At 43.5% G+C, this 14,330-nt stretch overlaps 1 protein-coding gene across 1 annotated transcript in view; it reads left to right on the top strand.

Annotated features, from left to right (window-relative positions):
- LOC126412328 (RNA polymerase II elongation factor Ell-like) overlaps positions 1-14,330 on the top strand; it is a 316,428-nt gene that overhangs the window by 178,373 nt on the left and 123,725 nt on the right. Inside the window, exon 2 of the mRNA XM_050081851.1 lies at positions 570-617. Coding sequence (XP_049937808.1) covers positions 570-617 — 48 coding nt within the window. The remainder of the gene's footprint in view (positions 1-569; positions 618-14,330) is intronic.

Raw genomic sequence — 14,330 nt, forward strand, 5'->3', positions numbered from 1 at the left:
GGAAGGGTGTCTTTTTCGTTAGAAATGAGCGTGGCTTCAGCTAGAATACCATAATGCAGTTCTTCGATAAGGATGTAGCTTTCTTCGAAACCAAGAACTGCACACTTCATCAACCAAGAAAAATGTCCCGTCTCAGTATCGGAGATTTTAAATGCTCTGAAAAGTTTTGAAATGAGAAATAGTCGGTCTTGTCTTTGCACGTGTCTAGATGTTGAGGCACATTGTCCGTATTGCATTTAATGTGTTTTACTCTTCAGAAAATAATTAACTCATTTTGAGAAATGATGCAGTTCCTTCATACCCGGGAATGCTCCTCTACTGCTAGAGTTCTGGTTACAAAAGCTCTCTGACAGTGCCACGAATTAAGCTTCCAGTGTATAATTTAGCTGACCGTTCAACAAGCTGCGTCACATTTTGGAACTGTAGTGTTAATGTTTATTGCCGTATGATTGCAAATTGTGGGTACTTGTCAGTGAGCACTGCTGCTTTAGACTGAAATAATTTTTTGTGCGTAAATAATATTTCATTGAGAGTCTGCGAAGCTAACATTTTGCTTTTATTTTTTTCAGAGCAAGTTTACCAGATCACCTACTATCCAGTTCCTAGGCAACGAGGGGGTGAGTAAATACTGAAAATTAAAACTGCTTATTTTTATGATAGTTCATGTACATTAGTTTCCCGTTGTAATGAGCTAGGAAGTTGGTTTTGCATAATATTATGCGGAGGTATCCATGTAAATCGCAGTGGTGAATACTACTGATATCATCTTGATCTAACAAGCAGCATGGTGAAGTTCCAGATATTTCGTTTTTTCTTCGGGCTTACTGACCTGTATAATCTCGCATCCTAATATTTTTAGCTGTCAGATTAATAACTTTGTACATAGTTCAGCGAAGACCCTTTTTATCGGAATGCAAGATATGCAACTCTTTAAATACTGTTGTCACAGTTGCACTACGTTTGTATTTTACAAAGGAGTGAGTCGTGAGTTCTATTCTTCAGACATTTTGCAGTGTTCGGTACATTAAGGGGTATTTACTGTTTGAGCTGGACATCTGTTCTCGTAATGGTGTTGTGGAAAGAATTAAAGATCTTTCTTATGAGGGTGGTAGTAGTATACAGCTAAAACACAAACGCGTATGAGGTTAAATAGACATACAGGTTAGTATATACAGCTACTGTTAGTGATGGAACAGTATACATGTATCTGATAACTACTATTTCAGTTACGCAAATGCATAGCTGAGATGTTTTTCGGAGCCGATGATAGCGCTTAAATCCGGACAAAAGACAAATGAAACTGTAAGAAAATTTATTAAAACAATACGAAAATGAAAAGCATTTTACATATAAGCAACGGTATCTTACTCCATGTAGCCCTGTTCACCCGCAATAACGCCTCCATACATACATATACATGGTGCTGCGCGTAAATCAGGGTACCCGGATCAACTGTTTCCGATATTGTGGCCAAATATAATGCGTCACAGAAGTCTGAGTAAGGTTCCGCTAACCCGACGAGAAGTCTTTATTCGAGGAAACGCGTGTCACGAACTGCGGCAGTCATAGAGAGGTTCAGGCCCTGATTTAGGACGACCCGGGGCAATCGCTGTGGAAATTGGCGTCAATACTGAATGTCAGCGAGCGAACAATGCGTTGGACGGCAGAGGACGACCTTGTACTAGCCATTTAGTTCAAAACTGGATCTCGGAAAACGTTGACATGTTGTCGTCAAAGGAGTTGTGGCCCCCTAATAGCCCTCGACTACTATGTTCGCAGCGTTGTCGAAAGAGTTACCAACAAGACAAGGCACCCAAATGTCACATCTCTATGCACCGCTATCGAAGCAGCATTCGTGAATATGGACAAGATTGGAGGCGGTCATTACGACTGAAGGGGACTACATCGAGTATGCTACTCTTGAAAGTTACCCCTACTTAAATGTAAAAGGATTTTCGTTTTTATTTTGTTTGAATAAATTTGCTTTTTATAAAAGCTTTCATTGTCCTTTGTCCGGATTTAAGCGCCATATTATATATAATTTTGGTGCAGCTGTGTGTAGCATAATACAGTTCTTAACATCAATTAAACAACGTTTAAATTCACTGGTCCATAACAAGAGAGATACAAGCGCATATTGTAAATGGCTGACTGTGGACCCTTTTGGCAATCCACAAAATTGTCCGCTTTACCTTGAGTGCATGAGACACTAGAGGCACAATTTAAGCGTGCACCTGTTGCCACTAGTGGGGATTCAGTTATCATCCGTCTGTCCACCTGTACCCGACAACAGTAGTTTCGTGAAATACATGCCAGTCAGAAACTAAGGCAAATTTCGCAAGCGACGATATTTAAAAAATAAATAGAAAGTTTTTCGTTCCCTCGCTAGATGGACACTTGATGTTTCCCAACCATTTTTGTCGTTCGAACGCCCGTACTTTGTCCCACCGTTTCCTTGAAAAACTGAAACAGCTTTTCTATATCTCTTTTAAAAGTTTTGCCCTATTCTGGAAACGCTTATGATCCGGAGTGTGGTATCTTAGTTACTCTGAATCGAACTTGTTTTAAAATTTATGAACTCAGCAGAAATTAGTCTTTCTTTCAAATAACCAGTTACTAGAATTATCTCTACTTTAATAGGCTTTCCACCATATGGTTCAATTCTTAATAAAATTATCCTCAGACAATTAAAGCCTGCACTAGTTCGTTGTACGATTTAGCGGTAACATACGAAATTTAAATATAATGTAGGCTTAGAAACGATTCATTTACTTCCTTACGCGAGAGTAAAAGAATAACCAATCTGTACGAATCCCGTTCGGAACTTCCGTTAGGTCGTTAACGACCACCATGCCATCTGGGATGGCCACAGTTTCTTTGGTGTCAGGACAGTTGCAAAAGCAGCGTGAGCGATACGCCTACGAGAGACTCTGCATATACTGAGAAATACGCATTAGAAAAGTACGAAACAAAAGTCATGATCAAGAACACTCATATTCTCTCTCTCCTAATCAAGAACAAGACTCGTGTTAGCATATAACCTCGAAGTGAAAGATTGCCTCGCTTACATCTTTTTCGCTCTTTTTATTGGGTTCTCGGTTCTGTACAATTACTTCTTTCTACTAGCTAATTAAAACTGAACTGCGCTTATCACCTTGATCAAAACTTGAGTTGCTTCCAAGATAGAATTGCCTCGCCTGTAACATTAATAAAACCTATGCCAAACTTACATAGTACAAAGCTACGACGACCTCGTCATTGGTCAGGGTGAAACAGCCTCGTACAGTTTACTGTTCAACCTGCCTGATTGTTTCTGCTACAGGAGAACTGTCTTGTTCTACAGGTGGCTGGCCTTCCGCAGAGCTTCTCATTAGCGCCACAGACAGTGGGGAAACTGCAATAATAAGGCGGCTACCAAAGCGCAACCGCTGACGCCGTCCGTAGAAAAGAGAAGCGTACTGGCTGTGGTTGTCTCGACGTCTTACCGCCCGGTCCATCCAACAAATTGTCCTGTCTACGCTCGCGCACGAATCCGTGTCAAGGCGACTTTAGTTTCCTAATGCGGATGCAAATGCAGCGTGTGTTCACTGACGTCAATGTTTCTGCCCGACGTGTTCAACAAGAACTTGCTGCCCAAACTCTTGATTCCGTCAGGGAGCCGCTGACAAGTGAAATAGCAATGCACTATAAAATTCTCTCCCTTTAGCCTGGCAGAAATATCTGATATTGGAGTACTGAACCCTGCCTCGGGCATGGAATGTGTGTGATGTCCTTAGGTTAGTTAGGTTTAGGTAGTTCTAAGTCTAGGGGACTGGTGATCTCAGATGGTAAGTCCCATAGTGCTCAGAGCCATTTGAACCATTTTTGAACAAATTACTGATTCCCTGACTACTAATGGCTGCCGTTGGGAAAAACGTGGCAGAATTGAACTAAATGCGCTACCTAATTTGTAAGAGGGAAGTATGCAGAGGAGAACCAAGGGAAACATTAACAGCAGTTTCATGCAAGACAAACAATTACGTTTCTTTAGCAAAATACGTCTCCTGATACCAAATATTGGCATAGAACAGAGGACGGATTTCTTAAATCTCTTGAAGTACAGTGTTGCACGGAAATTATGCGTAGACAGTGGGGAAATCACGGGATAAAAGGCTTCATGCAACTGAACTGCCATGGATGAGTGAATTATTTTAAAAATTTATTGGCCAGATAAAAAATGGAAAGGAGAGGTACTGGAAGGAATACAAAAAGTATGTGAAATGACACTTACAAAAAGATCAATTTAGTGGATGATGCGATTGGTCATTCGGAGCTTGGGAATGGAACGAGTGGGAGGAAGGTGAAACTATGAAGTGATAAAATTCATAAAATATCTAAGATAATTAGCGAGGACATATTGCAAAACTGAACACAAAGAGTGACCTCTTGGTAAAAAGTGATACAGGACGACCAGAAAATTGGTACAATATGAACACCTGATAAAGGAAACGTGTTAATATTCTAAGCAATTTTTAGGCGTGTACGCGCTGGATGAGTTCACTATCAGATGTCACAATGATTAAGTTATCTAATTTCTTGTTACGAGCTGTTTCATTCTATATTTGAGTCAGTTCATTGTACCTCTACGTTTGCACTTCTATGGCAAGTAAGGGAACAAGGTACGACAACACAGCAACTTACGTTTTGGGAAATTTGACTCGGCAAGTGCTGCCCGCGTTAACGTGCTGTACATTGTTTCAAGCGCACTCTTAGTTTCTCAGATAGGCGTAAAGTGCGTTTTGGACTCCTGTGAATCTGGTTGTCAGAGTTGTCGGCTTCAAGGTGTTGCTTCTTCAGCGATTGTAAATAATTAGAGGTCCAAAGGTAAATAACCTTGGTCGATGGTAGAACACACACATCTCTGTATTTCAAAATAATTTTTATGTGGTTTTAGTTGTTCGAGCTGATGTACTTAATTTTTAAGCGGTAAGTAAAATAGGATGCCTGTAGGAGCCTTAAATTATCCACACCTTTATGGTTTAGTCGTTATGGTCAGTGTTTACTTTCGAGGAAATATCGGGGTCTATTCCCGGTGGCACTCTCAGATTTTTGTTGGATGAGAAAGTCCAGCACCGCTTGTGCTCATTATCTTCAGGCTTGAGAAGGCCAAATGGAATACTCTTTATATGGGGGAGGGGGGGGGGGGGGCGGTTGGATACGCAAGCTCCTTTTCTGGCATGCAAGCAAAAAGGCTTGGCATCAGCCTGCAAGCCGTGAAAAAACAGTTTACGGTACCAATGTAGTGAGTACGAGAAACAAAACTTTGAAGACAACGAAACCCAGCGTATCAGCACGAAGAGAATGTATTTTACGTACTTCCAGAGAGTAAAATCTGTTGTTTGGATTCCGAAAGTCACATAAGTTAGATGTGATACGCAAAACCCGACACTGTCCATTGTAGGAGACATAGCGGTTTCTCTGACATACTGCAAATTTTAATAGTCTTCATTACATTAGAATACAATGCAAAGCAAACTAGACAGTGGCTTTCGGCTGACTAACAACGATCTTCAGACCAGTTCGTTTGCTAGATATGGAACAGATTTAGTTCATACTGGATTTTATTACGATCTGGACTGTGATAATTTGTAATGAATATGGTCTGTTTAAATGTGTTAGTGTGTGTACTGGGCCATATATCTTCAAGCTTCTCATAGCTGTCATATTTTTGTGATTTTATTCCGTTGGGTGGGAAGTGATCACAGGAACACTACTGTCCGACTTGGATCAGGATGATTTAGGGAACCGGCGCTGCTTGCCGAAGACAACCCGGCATCCGTCTGAAGTGGCCCGTAAAACGGGCCGCGGAATGCAGCGCCCGTGCGCAGGCGGCGCGGCGGCTGGCGAAATGTCAGCTCTGCTGCGGCGAGCTGAACGCGTGCCCCCGTGAATCACGCTTCCGGCGTCGCCCAAGGCCCGCAGCCAAGGCGCTCGTGTCAGCTCCACCCGTCACACGAGGGCAGCGGCGTTCTGGGCTGCGAGGGCGCGCTACCTAACCTATCCTAACACTGTGTGGACCGTCAGAAGCGGCGCGTTGCGGCACTGGGTTCAGGCTTTGGCTGCTCTTATTTCCTAGAATTAATTTAGACCTTCTGGATCAATTTCTTGGATTCCATTTGCAAATTTTCAGAACCTTGATGGCTATTTGTCCGGAAAGCTCGGAAAATTGGAAATTATCAGGGAAATCGAATTTATTGGAAAAGTCAGGCAAATCTAATGGAAATTTAAGACTTTAGGGAATCTGAGAGAGACGTTGCGCAGCTCAACAGTTCGTTGACGGACAAAGTTTCTATATTATATTGTTACAAATCACCCAGATTCTGCTTCGGAAACAATCGGTCGTGAAATGGAGCAACGAATTCTTGTTGCTGGATCGTGGACACCTCCAGCGCTTCGGCGAACTAATTTTAATTTTTTACCCGTTGCTTCCTCGTGCTCCAGGTCCATTTTCCAATGCCTGATTGTGAGTGCCACAGAGAGAATCGTGTGCATGAGAATTCCTCACGTCGCTGTGTCCTTATTCGTTCGTAAACAAAGACCGAGTTTTAATTTTTTTCAATATTTTAAGATGGATCCATATATGAACACGTATATTTCGTAGATCACTTTCACCGCATTTGTTACAAAGCACTGCTTTGCCAACTTCCTCAGAGGCTCAGGCTTAGTCAGTAGTAGGTACAGTATGAAGACCGTCAGTCTGAAGCATGACGCATCGTTAGTATCAAAGACCATTGATTGCCTTGTGCTGGCAACAGTTAGAATTGTGTCGCTGCGAGGATTTTTCGTACATTCAGTGTATTCGTACATTCAGTGTATTCGTACATTCAGTGTATTCGTACATTCAGTGTATTCGTACATTCAGTGTATTCGTACATTCAGTGTATTCGTACATTCAGTGTATTCGTACATTCAGTGTATTCGTACATTCAGTGTATTCGTACATTCAGTGTATTCGTACATTCAGTGTATTCGTACATTCAGTGTATTCGTACATTCAGTGTATTCGTACATTCAGTGTATTCGCTCATTGGCACTGCATATTACGGAATGGTTATGGAGCACTGTACCGAAATATTTTCCACAGGCGGCAAGACAATGGTTGATAAAGCTATCAACCTAGCTGTACATCGAATAATCATTATAAGCGATAATACTATATCCATTGACATCTAGAAATGGATTGTAAAGTCAGTCAGTCCTGGCAGGATAAGCACGACATTGTTTGTAAGTGGATTCTCAGTCAAGCGTCACAGCACCAACAGATTCTGTCATGGTGTCTAATGACGTGGTTGGTAGTGAGGACAGTGTGCTTTGGAAGGAAAGTGACGAAAATACTGACAGTGATGAAACAAATACCAGTAACTGATGACATAAAAGACTGTGATTAGAAGGCTGCTGTATCGTTGTAACTCATCCACATTACAACATAAAAATGGGATTAAGAGTGACGATATAATAGTGAATAATTTTTAGAAATGGATAATGTGACATACGTTTTTCTACTGATTTTGTTTCTTCATCTATTCCCGCCTATACCATATATACAGGTGTGGACAAAAATATCGAAACACCAAAAACACGTTACCCTGCCTAATGAAATGTAACGAACCCGTTGACATTCAAAACGGCTTATAATCATTTCGGAATGGATAAATATAGATCCTGAATGGTTTTCAAAGGAATCTTAAACCATTCTTCCTGCAATATCATGGGAACCCTAGACCATTCTCCCTGCAAATTAGTATGAAGTTCAGATGAGTGATTGATGTGGATAGCGATCACGCGCTCTTCTCTTCAAAGTAGAACACAACGGCTCAGTAATATTGTGATATGGTCGCTGATGGCCAGGAGAGATGCGACAGTTCGTTCTCGTTCTCACAAAGCTAGCCCTGGACGATGCGAGCTGTATAAAACAGGGGCTTTGTCGTCTTGGAACGCAGCATCGCCATTGGGGAACAAACATGTACCATGGGATGGACTTGATCAGCCAAAATAGTGGTATAATTCGTGGCAGTAATGCGACCTTGCAAAGTAAGCATGGGACGCATGGAACACCACGATAGGGCTTCCAAATGGTCACCGAACCCCCGCGTTCTTTCACTCTTGGATCGTAAACTCGACCAGAAGGTGGAAACATAACCAAATGATGTTCTCTTACTGCTCCATAGTCCAAGTTTTATGATTTCGGCACCACCTTTTCCTGTTACGCGCAATTGCGTCACCGATAATTAATTTTGGAATTGCAGCTCGCCGTGCAGTTCCCTGTTTATGGAGCTCCTTTGGGACTAACTGAGTTCGGAAGTGCGGCACTCAGTTCCACGGTGACTTTTTCAGCGGCCATCCTCGTGGCAATCCTCTTCAGTGACAGTCTGTCGTGATTACTCAACACACGCTTTCACCCGCTTTGTGCCTTAGTGGATGTTTTTACACTTTCCCAATGTGCGGTGTAAATCTTCGATACGGTGTCTCTTGGAACTCCTAAAACTTCGAACACCTTGGTTACGGAAGCACCCACCACCCAAGTAGCAACAGTTTGGCCGCATTCGAATTCACTTAGCTCCTACATAATGCACTCACAACTTCTGACACTTAACAACGTCCACAGATGCCGTTCGTGGTCAAATAGAAGAGTGCAACCTTCAGGCATGGCTAGCTTTTCTGCATTTATGTTGAAACATGCATTTGTTGCGGTGTTTTCGTATTTTTGTCCAACCCCTGCAAATTAGCCACCAGGCAGACAGGCGGTGTGTGATACCATCCCACGGCAGTGAAACGATTGATGAACACTAATATTAGAGTGCTGGAGGTGGCTGCGGCTCGGAGAAAGTGGGGGATGCTTAGTTCTCGGTCAGCCTGAAGGCCGGGGAAATGCCACCGACTTGAAAGCATGACCCTGCGCGTGAGCTAACATTGTTGTGAATTCCAGTCGCTTGTGTAGCGAGGCGCGAGAAGGCGCCTCGGCCGCATTCCAATACGCTGCGATTGCCTCAGCTAGTACTCTCTAGTGCAGTGCTGCATGGTGGGCGCCGTTGGTTACCGCGTCACTAACGAGGCGCGCTCTCAAAACTCCACTGGTCTTCTCAGAAGGAATCTTTATCTACAGTGTTCTGTGCGCTGGTTTAAAGTTTTCTGGCAAATTAAAGCTGTATGCCGGGCGGGGACTTGAAGACGGATCTTGTCTTAAGCGGCGAATGCTCCTACCAACTGAGCTATCCTTTCACGGAGGTACGCTGAAAAACTCCGTGAGGTTTGGAAAGTGGGAAGAGTTTCTGGGCAGAAGTGAAGCTGTGTGGACGAATCGTGAGTCGTGCGTGGATAACTCGACCATTAGTAGTACTGCCCTCGAAACTCAAGATTGCAGGTCCCGTTACGACGTACAATTTTAACCTGCTAGCAAGTTTCAAAACAATGCAGACTCAGCTGCAGAGTGAGATAGTTGTTGTGGAAACAGTCCCCCAACCTGTGCCCTAGCCATTTACCGGCTCCCCCCCCCCCCCCCCCCCCCCCCCCAGGAGTGCTAACCAGCAAGTTATGCAGCAGAACTTCTGTGAAGTTCGGACAGTCGGAAGGAAGCACTAGCAGAACTGAAGTTATGAGGGCGCGTCTTAGTCATGCCTCAATATTTCTGAGCGTAAGAACTTTGCCAAAGTAAGGAAAGGTTCCGGTTGATTTCCCAGTCCCACACTGTTTCAGCCAGGAAGTTTCATCACCGAGCCTATTTAGCTTGTGCACATTATACAGTTGTTATCAAAATGGCCGAAAGTATTTTAATGGACTGCGCATAATTCACTGCTGAATACTGTGAATAAAAGTATCGAGGAAAAAAAAGAGGAAACTTCTCAAATGCGTGCGGCCACGTTCGTAATTAGTTTTTTTTCTACATTATGTTGGTAAAGTGGATGCATGGAAACCGAAAGATCAGGGTATTGAACCCCGGTCAGACCTTCAAATTTTTCATGTTGCGCTTCCTGTAGCCTTCACCCCTCAGTGATGTGGAGGTATGACAGGATGCGATACATGGTTCTGATTCCACATTAAGTAAGCTGTAGGTCCCCTTTCTCTGATAGGATTACTGGAGCACGAAATTTGCTGCAGTGGCGTCCAGTAAAAAGACATGCTCCAGGTGGATGAACATTCCTTTTGAGGGACTCGCAGCCAGTAATGCCATGAGACTCATTTTCATTTTTATTTATTCAAAATGCAACCGTACGACACAGTCATAGTAAGCCTGGGCAGTGCGATTGAAACAGCTGTAAGCAACAGCTTCTCGCAATATTTCCTGTCTTTGTTATGAGAACGCTAAATATACCTCGTTCTGTCCCTTCCACCAAGAAAGATCCTTGTCGTTACCGCAGTCGATTCCTATGCAACTCTTGACAATGGACTGTGTTAACCACTTTGCTATTATACGACAGCTATAGTCCCATTTAAAGTTAGTCAGTTGACAGATAGGGGGCTTTTCAGAAAGCGAATATTTCAAGAAAAAACGTACCTCTTTCCTCCGTTAAAGTGAAGGCAATTTTCATATACTTAGAGACACTATAAAGATCGATTTCAAAATTTTTACGTGCTTTTTGTGGATTTAAAACTTCGAACCTATTGCGTGTTGGGTATTCATAAAATTTTAAAAAATTCGCCTTTTCCCCGAAGCTTGTGTATGGCAAACTCAATGCGATACGCAACTTTGGAAAGATCCGTTGCCGACTGAAGTATAGCTGTTGTCAACAGAAACAAGAATTTAGTGAGTTTAATGGTTTTCGACATACGATGTGTCAAGATTGAAATTACAACTGTTTAAAAAAAAAAGGCCCTAACTAAAATGAACAGATTTTTTGGACAGGCTTAGACGCGGTATAAAGATACACACAATACGCGAATCTTACTGTTTTTGTGTGAGTTATGTAGGACATGCTCCTTAAAGCGATTTTCTGTCGTCGCGGATAGCTTCCTCGACAGCAGCCTACTTTTCACGACAGCGCCGCAACTTTGGCCTTTGAACACCAGATGCCAACTAATTTAAATCGTTGTTGTTGTGGTTTTCAGTCCAGAGACTGGTTTGATGCAGCTCTCCATGCTAGTCTATCCTGTGCAAGGTTTATCGCCCAGTACCTACTGCAACCTACATCCTTCTGAATCTGCTTAATGTATTCATCTCTTGGTCTCCCTCTACTACTTTCACCCTCCACGCTGCCCTCCAATACTATATTGGTGATCCCTTGTTGCCTCAGAACATGTCCTACCAACCAATCCCTTCTTCTAGTCATGTTTTGCCACAAATTTCTCTTCTTTCCAATTCTATTCAATACCTACTCATTAGTAATGTGATCTACCCATTTAATCTTCAGCATTCTTCTGTAGCACCACATTTCGGAAGCTTCTATTTTCTTCTTGTATAAACTATTTATCGTCCATGTTTCGCTTCCATACATGCCTACGCTCCATACAAATACTTTCAGAAACGACTTCGATTCACTTAAATCTATACTCCATGTTAACAAATTTCTCTTCTTCAGAAACGCTTTCCTTGCCATTGCCAGTCTACATTTTATATCCTCTCTACCTCGACCATCATAAGTTATTTTGCCCCCCAAACAGCAAAACTCCCTTACTACTTTAAGCGTCTCATTTCCTAATCTAATTCGCTCAGCATCACCAGACTTAATTCGACTACATTCCATTATCCTCGTTTTGCTTTTGTTGATGTTCATCTTACACCTCCTTTCAAAACACTGTCCATTCCGTTCAACTGCTCTTCCGAATCGTAAAGATAAATACTGTGTCATGTGGGTGCCACATAGCTGAATTCAGACTTTCTGCTGACCGCCGAATCGAGGAGACAGAGCGGAACGCGAACTGCGGAGCATTGATACAGGTGTAGGAGCGCGGCACATGTGTCTACACTGAGTGCGGCGAGGTGGCCTAGATTTAGGGCGTAACCACGTAGCGGATTACGGAGGCCGACGGTGTAACCGGAACGGCGGCGCGCACTCGGGTGTCGATCGGCGGCCCGCGAGACCGCAGCGCGGGTGGATCGAGTTGCGGCGGACGTTTTTCCTGCCGCCGGCCGCCGATGAACCGCAGCCTGGCGACGCCGCCGCCGCCGCCGCCGCCTCCACCTCCACCGCCTCCCTATAGCTGCAGCCATTGCGCAACTTGCCGCACAGCGCTGCGCTGCCGCGCCAGCCGCCCGCCTGTCACGTAGAAAGTGAGAGGCTAATTTACATCTGGGCCCCGCTCGGTCGCTCGTGCCGGTGTTTCATAAGCCACGCGCCCTGTGCCGTCGCTGGGCCCTCTGCCGGTTTGTTACATCGAAATTCCCAACAGACGGTACCCGATTCCATTGTACAATGCAAAGAAGGAAACAGTTCTGAGGCTGGCCTTAAGGGTGACAGCTGTCATTAAATGCTCCAGCGCGCCGGTATCGTGCACTGGCGTGGTCAGAAAACCAGCTCTGACATGCTGTTCTAACATTAGCTTAGTGGACATCAGTTCGGGATAGTGAGGCTGAGACAATAGTGTTGTCCCCTTCAGAATACTAGTGGTCTCCTTTTCAAAATACTGGTAGTCTCCTTTTCAAAATACTGGTGGTCTCCTTTTCAAAATACTGGTGGTCTCCTTTTCAAAATACTGGTGGTCTCCTTTTCAAAATACTGGTGGTCTCCTTTTCAAAATACTGGTGGTCTCCTTTTCAAAATACTGGTGGTCTCCTTTTCAAAATACTGGTGGTCTCCTTTTCAAAATACTGGTGGTCTCCTTTTCAAAATACTGGTGGTCTCCTTTTCAAAATACTGGTGGTCCCCTTCAGCAGCTATACTCTGGAGGAGTTGTTGTTCCCAGTCTTGGTACAGCCCTGAAAGGCTTCAACTGGTAGGCCCTTCAGCATATTAGCCACATTCTTTTGAGTGTTATCCAGACTCCCAAAATGACAGCCTTTTAAGGCATTGTTCATTTTCGGGAAAAGATCAGGTGGGCCGGCCGGAGTGGGCGAGCGGTTCTAGGCGCTTCAGTCTGAAACCGCGCGACCGTTATGGTCGCAGGTTCGAATCCTGCCTCGGGCATGGATGTGTGTGATGTCCTTCGTTAGTTAGGTTTAAGTAGTTCTAAGTTCTAGCGGGTTGATGAGCTCAGATGTTAAGTGCTCAGAGCCATTTGAACAATTTTGGTCAGGTGGACTGTGCAACAGAAGGAATGCCTTTCGAGATAAAGTTAAACCTCTTAAAACTGCCCACCTCCTGTAACTAGTCTTACGAAATGCCACATTCCCCAACGTCTGGTCCGTTATTACAAATTTAACTTCATTTATCTTCTTGTAAACGGAGGTGTATTCAAACCAAATTCGTGGGTAACTAAATTTCTCCAGTACAGATCGAAGGGGGTTAATTCTGCAACGTCAAAGCTAGAATTTTCTTAATATCCCATTAAGTTTGCGAATGTGTTTGTCAAAAGCAGTGGTATCGGCTGGTATTGTTGTTTCACTTGTATTTTCGGCAACAGTTTGACATTAGTTTCAGTGTTGCCGAGAATATGTTAATGTTTCTGGAATTATCACAGACGACCATTGTGGAGAATCTGGAGCCCTATTTTTTTCTTTCTTGAATTTTCAGCTCTACTCTGTATTGTTCGGTTTTCAATGCGTGATCATAGTGGAATCTGATACTTTATTAGAAGTACTACTTTTTTTTTTATCCATTTATGCTGCCCGTTACCCGCACTGTGTGTACGCGCGTGACACGTTCTATCGGCGAACGGACCGCCGCACATCCTCCTAAGATTCCATGTTGTAAACCGGTATTGGCGAAATTAGACATACGTTAAGTTGATGTCGTTTCACGATTAAATTTGTGAATTCTTGCATGCTATAGCGTTTGTTAAGCAGCAAAGTTTCTTTAGCTGTTATCGCTGTTGTCAGCGTCCAAACTTGGATGAGGAACAGCCAGGCTTTCATTTTCATTTGTAATAGATGTGAAGCTCTACATTGCTATCCAGGTATTTCCTTCTGAAAAAACAAAGATCAGGTGTCAGTTTGAAGAATACCGAAATAGCCTCTTCCGTCGCAGCCGAAATTGTTACACACCGTTTCACAAACTGCACCAAAGAGTCTGATCTTTGCTTTTAATCCACGATACACACTTATGTTGATTACTGCACCAAGTGGAGAACACTCGACAGCAACCTGCACATGGGCCACTTAATACACTCAGCGTATGAACACACAAAGGGAAGAAGTCACAATATTCTGATTACGAAGGAATGCTGTCGTCTTTGCGTAGAAAGACTCTCGTGACAGTGCA

Source organism: Schistocerca serialis, chromosome 7 (assembly GCF_023864345.2).
Source record: "Schistocerca serialis cubense isolate TAMUIC-IGC-003099 chromosome 7, iqSchSeri2.2, whole genome shotgun sequence".
Classification (NCBI taxonomy): domain Eukaryota; kingdom Metazoa; phylum Arthropoda; class Insecta; order Orthoptera; family Acrididae; genus Schistocerca; species Schistocerca serialis.